Genomic DNA, 10,683 nt, shown 5'->3' with positions numbered 1-10,683 from the left:
TCCTGAAGTTTGAAGAACTTTTAATGCAGCACAGTTCCATAACTAATATAAAAATCACTCTGAACTATAGAGGTATAGAAACCTGAAAACCAACAGTGACTTTGGATCTGCTTCAGAGAAGCGACATAGCTACAGGCTGGCTGTAGATGTGATGTTGAAGAGATCATGGGCTTTTAGAGATCAGTACACTTCTGAGTTAAATCATTGGATCTTCAAGGGTTTGCGGTTGCCACTGAAGTTGTAGATGGTTGTGAAGAAGAGGAAGAGGCTTTATTCCTAGGGAAGTAGTATCTAAGGAGAAGGGTCAAGGAAATACTCTAAAATTTCAAACCAAATATGTACTAATGGCATTAACTTAAAGAGGTAAGGAGGTAGAATACTCACTATACTCTACACCAGTGGTTCCCAAACTAGGGGCGCCGCTCGTTCAGGGAAAGCCCCTGGTGGGCCGGGCTGGTTTGTTTACCTGCCGTGTCCGCAGGTTCGGCCGATGGCGGCTCCCACTGGCTGCGGTTTGCCGTTCTCGGCTAATGGGGGCTGCGGGAAGTGGCGCAGGCCGAGGGACGTGCTGGCCTCCACTTCCCACGGCCCCCATTGGCCTGGAGTGGCGAACCGCAGCCAGTGGGAGGTAAACAAACCGGCCCGGCCCGCCAGGGGCTTTACCTGAACAAGCGGCGCCCCTAGTTTGGGAACCACTGCTCTACACCTTTGTTCTTAATTTTCTGTCTCTCTCACAGCATTGCTGAACTTGGCATTATACAGCAGCTGCATTTTCCCCAAGAAGTGACAAAAAATATAGTTTTAACATTTCTCACTCCTGCCAGCCCTGCAGAACCTACTCACCTATGGAAGAGTCAGCTGAATTCTATTCTGCTTTGCACATCAAGACAGAGAGAAACTGAACAAACAGCATACACAATGAAAATCAAATTGGATTTGTAGGATTCTTTCCCAGTTTTAATAATCAAAAGTTGTCAGTAGCAATGTAGATAAGGACATCGGTTTAAAATATATTCATTTGAAATTGGTAAGTGTCCCTATTCTTTTCACCTGGCCAATAGTTTATAAAGTGAAATATCCTGGAGCTACTGGTCCTTTTCCCCCCCATCTCCCTCAAAGACAATCCTTTAGTTGATGTTTACTGACTCGCTGATCTTCCATCTTGCGTGACCTGTGATGGTACAACACATAATTGCATGCACTGGTGAGCTAACTCAGTGAAATGACACTGTGGTAAGCAAAGCAGTACCTTTTATATTTTGATATGAAGGAAAGTTATATGGCCATAAAACCCTTAAAGTGACACTTTTTCCACATAAGCTGTTCTCTTTCTATGAAAGTGTATGCTATTTTATGTGTGTATTCACAGAATCATAGAATATCAGGGTTGGAATGGACCTCAGGAGGTCATCTAGTCCAACCCCCTACTCAAAGCAGGACCAATCCCCAATTTTTGCCCCAGATCCCTAAATGGCCCCCTCAAGGGTTGAACTCACAACCCTGGGGTTTAGCAGGCCAATGCTCAAACCACTGAGCTATCCCTCCCCCCTCACTCTCTCTCTCTCTCTCACACACACACACACCCCTACCTACCTACCTGTAATGGGTGTTCACTCCCCACCACCCCGAAAGGGTGAAGGTGGCTCAGAAGGGGCTAATTAACCCAGGAGGCTGTACCTGGGGGGAGACTTTGGCTTGACTGACAAGCATTTATTAAGGATGGAGTCCATCTGGGCAGGAGTAGGCAGGGGTTTGTATAAAGCCAGGAAGTGAGAGCAGAAGGGGGCTGCAGTCACTCTCCGGGCCTAGTGAGGAGAGGAGGAGGAAATCTGGGGAGCAAAAGCTTTGGGATCCGGACTCTGAGGGCAGGGGCTCACACAGAGGGGTGGTGGAGAAGGAAACCTGCAGAGGGCACTGTAGGAAGATGCCCAGGGAAACTGCAGCAAGCGCTGAGATGGTGCAGACTTGGCTGCTGACTGTAGGGTCCCTGGGCTGGAAACCGGAGTAGTGGGTGGGTCTGGGTTCTCCTCCCAGCCACTGGGAAAGTGGCACAGTCATGGGAATACACCCTGGAATGGCACCTGGACAGCTGGTCTGGTGAGACTTGTTACCCCAGAAGGGGAAACCAGTCTAGCGACCGGGCTGGAGAGCCAAGCCACAAAGAGGAAGCACTGCAATTCCTAGAGAACAGGCGGGACCACGGCACAAGCAACTAAAGGAAAGTGGCATCGGACCGGGCAGAGCTAGTCCCCGGATGCAGCCACAAAGGGGTGTCCCAGTGCTGAGTAAACCCCATCTCTCTCTTACACACACACACTTCTTTAGAATGTGCTTTTCCTAATCTGCTCATTGTTTGTGTCTGGGTCAGTTTGATAAATTGTTTCTATAACTTCAATCATATCACTACAAACTTGGGACGTTAGTCCGCCCCCCCATCATACAAACAAATATCATCATCTAGCATGCTTAGTATCCAGTATGTAATGTGTACTTAGACGAGAGGGAGATCAGACATCTGTTCAACACAGTTTGGAGTCGGACTGTCCTAGTATGATATCCGTAGCCCACAGTAGATCCATGAAGATCTTACAGTGAACATTTTGGTATTTGCAGATATGACAAGTCATTTTGATTTGAACAAAATAAAATAACCACGCTTCAAAGGATACATAAATGTGGGGATTCCTCTTGTTGCTAAATATTTTCGGATGAGCCGCTCAGTACCGTACCAGTTAAATCCCTTCGTTGCATGTCCAATACGTGGAAGATGGACGCTTGCTGGAAGAGAGAGCAGAAAAGCTCTTTAGGGCCTGATGCATTAAAAATAAATAAATGGATGTGCCATTTAAGCTCCACTCAATGGCAGAAGAAATGCCTGTGTCATAATGTTCTAGCTGTAGTAGGTAAATGTGTCTCCCCTTCCATTTCAGAAGACAATCACAGAAGAGATGGAAGAGACCCATTAGAACTAGATCATCCCAATCTGTGGCCCTGCCAGAATCTTTAAGTGGAATTACATGCACAGCTCTGGGGTAGATCATTCTTTCCACTTCAAAGGCACACAGACATAGGTGCTGACTCCGTGGGTGCTCCGGGGCTGGAGAACCCATGGGGAAAAATTGGTGGGTGCTCTGCATCCACCGGCAGCTCCCCGCCCCAGCTCATCTCCGCTTCACTGCTGCCTCCTCCCCTGAGCACGCCGCATCCCCGCTTCTCCCCCTAGCTCCCAGAACAGCTATTTCGTGGCGGCAAGCGCTGGGAGGGAGAGAGGGGGGAGGAGGGGGAACGTGGCACGCTCCGGGAAGAGGTGGGGCTGGGGTGGGGATTTGGGGAAGGAGTCCAGTTGGGGCAGGGAGGGGGCAGAGACTTTGGGGAAGGGGTTGGAATGGGGGCGGGATGGGGCAGGGAAGGGGTGGAGTGAGGGCAGGGCTGGGGGCGAGCACCCACCGGCGCCTGGAAAGGTTGGCGCCTATGCACACAGATGGACAGATGCACACTTACCATTCCTTTTCTTGGCTGCTAAAGAAATCTTCTTCAAGCCCTCCTCCAAAGCGGACAGCTTAATGCCAGACAAGTTGTTGGACCGATCCCGGTGCTGTGCTACAATCAGGGCCAACTAGGAAGAAAAACATGAGATGTATGTACACTGGCAGTCGCAGCGATGGCTGCTAGAAAACAACATTAAATACACACTTTATAGGCTGGAAAAAAAGCTGTCCCTTGTCTTGTCTTTGTTAACACTTATTTCAAGCCTGTCCTGCGCTGTATTAGGGTCACTGTTATTTTGTGTAACATGTAAAATTCACTTCCTGTTGTTTCAAAAATACTTTAGTAGAGAGAATATCAAAGGGGCTTCTTATAGTTACCAAGTCCTGGCCTTTATTTCTGGATTCTTTATCGTCAATGGGAAATAAGAGGGTTCTTCCCAATGCCACATCTGTCCGAAAACAAAAAAAGTAAGAAAACATTCAATCCCACGAAGAACAAAGGTGAGTCAATGCAATGCTGGCTGTTATAGGCTTCTACACCATCCTTTCTAGTTCTCCTTGACACTGTGCACCACACAGACATTTTCTTAAGAGGGGGGAGGTGAGAAGACGGAGAAAGAAAATGATCAAAAGACATGAGGGGAGAGAGAGAGAGACTGAGAGAATAAAATTCCAGTCTACAGTAAGGTCTAATCTGTTCTTCACTAGCTCCTTAATGGTTTAAGATCACTCGTACGTATGTGCACATAGGAGAACAAGGGGTACTGGAGAGAGTCCATGGCCTGGCTAGACACATATTGAAGTTGCTCCAATCCACCTCCTCCTCTTAAAATCATTTTGACATTTGAACTGCAGGTTTAGAACACTGCCTTGTAGAGAGAAGAAATACCATGACTAAAGAACAAGATCTTTTTCCCCAGGAAAAGATCAAAACAACTGAGTGCTATGAAGAATCTTCTCACTCCAGAGCAGAGGTCAGGGTCAAAATGTCTTCCTGTATTGTCACTTCCAACACCACACGTAGGAAGTACCAGACTAAAAGAAGAGACCATCAGCTTCAAGCACTAAGATTATATTTTTCTCTTTTACCTTTCATCCTTCCTGCCAGCTCGTATATTTTCCTGGGCTGATCAGAACGAACCTCCAGAGCTGTAAATAATCCTCCCCTTCCCCACCGGCCGGAATCATCTAAAACAAAATTAGAAGTTAGATTTTTTTTTTTAAATTGAGATCCGTGTCCAAAGAGATGAGCTGCCAAGTGTATCTGTGCCAATAATGCCTTCTGCAGGGAACAGACATGTTCTCACTGCACATCATAGGACTTATTAGAAACAGACATGGAAGATGAGACGACACAAAATCCCTCAATAATGCAGCTCCCTCATTCTGTGCCGGAAACAGATCACATGATCCTAAAAGAGGATTCCTGCTCAGCACTTCCGGAAAGTAAACCTCCCACACGATCCTTGCCAAGCCATCCCAGGGGAAATTCCTCCCCACGCCACAATGTGGCTGTTCACATGCCATCAGTCATCAAATCCTATTTGCATCCTGGTAACCTGGTCCTGAAGTCATCCATTACTTCCCCTCAGATGCTTCCTGCACCTCCAGAAGGCAGAGGATTCCCTGCCTCCACCCGTGTTTTTTTACTTTTAAACAGAGCATGTTGGCTGAATTTGAAATAAATGCCACAATCTAGGCATTCAGCCATCACCTTGCGGCTTTAACACCCCACTCAGGAGAAGCTCCAACAGGGGATTTTGTCTCAGGAGGCACAATTCACTGCCCTACCCCCGAGCTACGCGTAGCATAGGAGGAACGTGTCCTCCTTCCAGGTGCATGTGTCTGCCTCCCGCACCCTCCAGGGGTTGAGGTTAAATGCTCACCATAGAATTCAAATAGGAGGCAGGACGGAATCCAGGGACTGCAACTGTTCCTAGCACTAGGCTCCATCCCTCCCCTCCATGCAAGGGCTCAGTGTGGGCTGGCCCATAGCTTTTCCGAGTACAGAGGAGAATTAGAAAAATAACTTTGCTCAGAGTAAGAGATGGGTTCAGAGGAGCTGACTGCAAACCACACAGGCAGGGGAATCCTTGTTCTAGCCCCTACTGTCCTCTCCAGCAGGACATCGTGTCGGAGACACTGCCTTAGCCTAACCATTGGCTGTTCAGACCCTGGCGGCGTGACACTGGCAGACCGGGAGAGCCGGAGCCCTGTACAAGTTAATTCCTTCATGGGCTTCCCATGCAGCCGAGTGTTGTGGCAGCTTTGTCCCTAGGCATACAGCACAACATACAGCGTAGTGCCAGGCAGTCCTTCTAGGACCATCACCTCTGTGTTTTCACTTCCCAAAGGGCCTCAGCTCTTTCTGCACAAAGCAACATTGAAGCTAAGACACTAAATGCCCAGATGCTGAGTTCAGCTAAAACACTCTCGCCCCATTGCTCCACTCTGCCAATGACCTTGCCCAGCTAGACTAAGCAGATGCCCACCTTCTGCTGTCTACGGTGCAAACCAGACACTACTTTCTGCTGCTGGCCCACAGGGCCTGCTCCACCACTGCTGGGCCATCTGGGTCGGCTTACACACATCTTTGTCCACAGGCAATGGACCTTATTAGTGTTAAGACGCCCTGCAGAAATTCTGCACTTCAGCACAGATTTAGGGTGGGGGGTCTTTGCAGATTTCAATGTGTTCTGCAAAATGTCACCTTTTGGTTAAGTTATATTTCCAGCCCATCTGGATGGGAAGTAAACCTTCTGAATGGGACTCAAGGCCGAACGGCCCCACTGAGTCTGCAGACGCACAGGGCCCGGGTCTGCCCACTTACTGGGCCCACTGGGATGGAGGGAGGTCACGCTTCACCTTCTGAAGAAAGGGGCTGCATGCTAGGGAGCGTGCTACCCGCACTCCTTCCTTGCGGCATTCTAACTGCACCTGCACTATGCCAGTGCCACTCCGCTGTTCCTACTGCTCAGCCGTCGGGCTACAAGGCACAGTTCAGCCCTATCCCCAGGAAGGCTTTTTGCTTTTGCCAGTCCTACCTATGCAATGGACGACGATCGCATCCTCCTCTTCGGCTCTGGGGTGGGTAACGTCACCCATCACATACTTGATGGAGTTCAGCTCTGGGTCCATGTCATCTAACTCCACAACCAGCCCATCCTCCCCCTCCTCAAAGGCATCCTCTGAGTCGCTCTCCTCTGAGGGCAGACAGGGGGATCTGTAGTGATTTGCGTCCCACCAGCCCATCCTGAAACAAACAAGGCAAAAGAAGAACAGGCCAATGAAAACTGGGAAGCCAAACTGCTGCTTTAAATCATCATCATGAATTGTGGGAGATGGGGTCACGAGAGACAACGCTCAGCTCCAGAACCACAATTGCCCCCCCCCCAAAGTTCGGAAACCAGACTGTCACAGGATGGCTGGTCCCTGGGACTGAGGTAAGTCCAGCCCCCCTACGCCAGAGCAGGCGCTCCCAGCTGGGCCAATGAAGGGTCTATGGGTGCACCTGGGGCTAAAACGGGCCAGAGGGCGTTCCAATGAGAGAGATCTGGCTCAGGCAGGGCTAGGAAGCAGCAGCAGCAGGGCTGCCAGAGTCCCCAGGAAGGGTAGGCAGCTAGAAGCAGCCTGAGATGTAAAGAGGAGCTGGTTTTGTTTAAATTTGGACAATAAACCTGCCTCAGAGAGACTGTGGGTCTGGCAGTGGGTGCTTTAGAAGCTGGGGAGAAGCCCTGCCTTATTTCATGTAGGCACTTTGGTCAGCTGCTGATACAAGAGGAGAGTAAGGAATATCATTGGTGCAAAAGGAAACGACAGAGGACAAGCCCCTATCATTGACTTGCCCCACCTCGTAGGGGCGACCCAGAATTAATGGAGCCAGATTATGTGGCATCCTGCTTTGCCTGAGGAAGCTCTGCTCTCCCAAGCTGGTGCGTGGAGGATGACAGCAGCGGCTAGAGTTCCCGTTCCAGTTTCCGCCGGCAGCCAGATGAGAGAAGCAGCAGAAGGTGCAACTGGAGCTACAGAAGTGACTAACCAGGCTCGAGGAGCAGCAGCAACTCTCCTAGAGATTCTGCAGAGGGAAGTGATTGGTGGGCGCAGGTACAAAGCAGGAAAGAGGGGTTCGAGATCCGTGAGGGCCAACAGAGGGAATGTTCTGCCTATGGGCAAGTGCGGATTATAAAAAGCGACTGTCCTTATGTGAACTGTGCTTTTAAGACTGGCTCAGCTTCGCAGAGCACAGAACAAACCCAGGAGACTCTGGGTGGAATCCTGCCTTGTTACTGCGGCTCAAAAAGGGGCCAGGACAGGAGGCTTCCCAGGGGTTGTGTATTTTTGTTGTGGGGGGCTGAGGCACATTAGAAGGCACTGCCCCACTAAAAACGGAAACTGTGAGAAACCTGGATGCCAAAGACTTGGGTGCCGGTGTAATCACTGGAAGGTTTAGATCGGGAGGGGTAGAAGGCAGCCAGACTGTCTCAGGTGTGGGGAAATGGGAGACATATCTGGCACCCACTGGGAAGAGTGAACTTGGGAAGAATAGTGTCTGTGAGAGGGGAAGAGCTCTGCAGGGGGAGGGAAATAATTCCTCAGGCAGAGGCAGGTACTGGGAAGCAGAAGCTCACAATAGAGACAAAACACTGTAACAGGGAGCTAGACAGGGCCTCAGAGGAGAAGTGAGAGAAGGGCACAGGCATGGAGGCTGCAGGAAGAAAATGGAGTGACAACTTACAGCTACTAAAGCCACAGTTACAGCACTAAGAGGAGAGAATGTGAGACGCCCGCTCTCCTTGGCAGAAAAGCGCTTGGTGGAGCTTGCTGCCTTGGAAGAGGCCTGACAGCAAGCCCAGAGACAGAAGGAGTTGCTGAAAGACCAAAAAGAGCTGGAGTGCCAGACTGAGCTCCTGCAGGAGGAGCAAGTGGGATTTGAAACATAAATCCAGGGCATGCAAAAGGAACTCCAAGAGAGAGCTGAGTTACTCTTTAAAGTCACTCAGCATGCCTGGTGAAGATGTAAATTGTACGGCTGGTGTTAAAGACCGTGGGGACTTGGGGAATACTGATGTGTATGAATCTGTATGGAAATTTTTGTATTTTGTTTTAGGGGTGAGAGCCATCCAGATGGGGCCTCACAGGTTGGTGTGCGGGGTCGGGGGGGTGGGGGGGGGAGCGTGCCTGTGAAAGAGGCAGTTGTTTTCTGAAAAGTGGGGGAGGTGCACCACAGGGTGACTAAAATAAGTCCAACTCCCCTGTGCCAGAGCAGGTGCTCCCAGCTGGGCCAATGAAGGGTCTATGGCTGCACCCGGGGCTACAGAGGGTTGGGGGAGTCCCAGTGAGAGGGGGCTCAGCAGCTGCTGGAAGCAGCAGGACTGCCTGAATCCCTCAGGAGGGGAGGCAGTGAGAAGCTGAGATGCAAAGGGTGACGGGAGGAACTGGTTTTGTATATGTTTGGACAATAAAACTGCCTCAGAGAGGCTGTGGCTGTCACAGTAGATCCTTTAGAAGCTGGGGAGAAGCCCTGCCTTGTTTCAAATACTATTACGACAGGTGGGTTTGCGGGATTAAGAAGGGGAAAGGAGCTCTGCGATAACCATTTATAGAAACATGAAGGATGTGACTACAGAGGAGGGGGAGGAGTTGCCCAGGATGGCACAAAGGGGTACAACTAGAACTAATGAGATAAAATTTAGACATAGGCTCAACCAGAAAGTTCAAATCCAAATTCCATTGTACAGGTAAAGGGCCAAGTGTCAAATCTGGATCTGAATGTGAGCTGCCCAAAGTCTGAGCAGGGTCAGCGATGGGGTTCTTGTTCATAGAGATGGAGGGCTGGGAGGGACTTTGAGGGGTCATCTACTCCATCCCCCTGTGCTGAGGCAGGACCAAGTAAACCTAGACCATCCCTGCAGGTGTCTGTCCAAAATATTCTTAAAAACCTCCAGTGATAGGGATTCCACAACCTCTCTTTGAAGCCTGTTCCAGAGCTAACTATCCTTACAAAGTTTTTCCTAACATCTAACCTAAATCTCTCTTTCTGTAGATTAAGCCCATTACTTCTTGTCTTACCTTCACTGGATATGGAGAACAGCTGATCACCATCCTCTTAATAAAAACCCTTAACATATGTGAAGACTTATCAGGTGCCTCCTCTGTCTTGTATTCTCAAGACTAAACAGATCCTGTTTTTAAAACCTTTCCTCATAGGTCAGGTTTTCCTAAACATTTTATCGTTTTTATTACTCTCCTCTGGACTCTCTCCAAATCTGTCCACACCATTCCTAAAGTGTGGCACCCAGAACTGGACACGGTGCTCCAGCTGAGGCCTCACCAGTGCTGAGCAGAGTCGGACAATTACCTTCCGTGTCTGATGTACAATACTCCTGTTAATACACCCCACAATATTAGCCTTTTTTGCAACTGCACATGAATTGACTCATATTCAATTTGTGATCCACTAGATCCTCCAGACGCTTTTCAGCAGTACCACCACCTAGCCAGTTATTTCCCATTTTGTAGTTGTGCATTTGATTTGTTTTCTTCCTAAGTGTAGTACTTTACATTTGTCTTTACTGAATTTTATCCTGTTGATTTCAAACCAGTTCTTCAATTTGTCAAGGTCATTTCGAATTCTAATCCTGTCCTCCAAAATGCTTGCAAACCCTCCCAGCTTGGGGTCATCTTCAAATTTTATAAGCCTACTCTCCACTCCATTATCCAAGTCATTAATGTTCGGGACTCAGAACAGACCAATGTGGGACCCCACTAAATACACCCTCCAAGTTTGACAGCAAGCCATAGATACCTACTGTTTGAGTACGGTCTTTCAATCAGTCCTGAATGGACCTTTTAGTAATTTCATCTACACCAGGGGTCTCAAACTCCCAGCCCATGGGCCATCTGCGGCCTGCGAACCTCCCCATTGTGGCCCGTAGGGCTCCAGCAGTTTTGGGGCCAGGTCTCTCCCTTGGCCCCACCTGGCGCCCCCGGACGCTCCCCCCCAGCAAGTGATTTACAATGGCCTGGGGCCCCGGCAGCGCAGTGGAGCTGAGCAGCGTCTGCCTGCTCGCTCCACGTGTCTGCCGGCTCTTCCTTGTGGCCCCAAGAGGGGCGGGGCTGTGCCTCCGCATGCTGCCCCCGCCCTGAGTGCCCCTGCGGCCAATGGGAAGCTGCGGGGGCGGTGCCTGGGGGCATC

At 49.7% G+C, this 10,683-nt stretch overlaps 1 protein-coding gene across 3 annotated transcripts in view; it reads right to left on the bottom strand.

The window, feature by feature from the left end:
* The window catches only part of CHD1L (chromodomain helicase DNA binding protein 1 like), a 36,496-nt gene continuing 25,813 nt past the window's right edge, over nt 1–10,683 (bottom strand). For all 3 annotated transcript variants that reach the window (XM_037909357.2, XM_027824540.3, XM_037909367.2), the window contains 6 exons: nt 6,533–6,741; nt 4,578–4,676; nt 3,867–3,937; nt 3,502–3,616; nt 2,670–2,778; nt 1–291 (listed from right to left, as the gene is read on the bottom strand). In XM_037909357.2, the coding sequence (XP_037765285.1) occupies nt 213–291; nt 2,670–2,778; nt 3,502–3,616; nt 3,867–3,937; nt 4,578–4,676; nt 6,533–6,741 (682 nt within the window). In that variant the 3' untranslated portion in view covers nt 1–212. The remainder of the gene's footprint in view (nt 292–2,669; nt 2,779–3,501; nt 3,617–3,866; nt 3,938–4,577; nt 4,677–6,532; nt 6,742–10,683) is intronic.

This window comes from Chelonia mydas, chromosome 1 (genome assembly GCF_015237465.2).
Source record: "Chelonia mydas isolate rCheMyd1 chromosome 1, rCheMyd1.pri.v2, whole genome shotgun sequence".
NCBI lineage: Eukaryota > Metazoa > Chordata > Testudines > Cheloniidae > Chelonia > Chelonia mydas.
The sequence above is the reverse complement of the archived record's forward strand: the minus strand, read 5'-3'. Positions and strand labels throughout refer to the sequence as shown.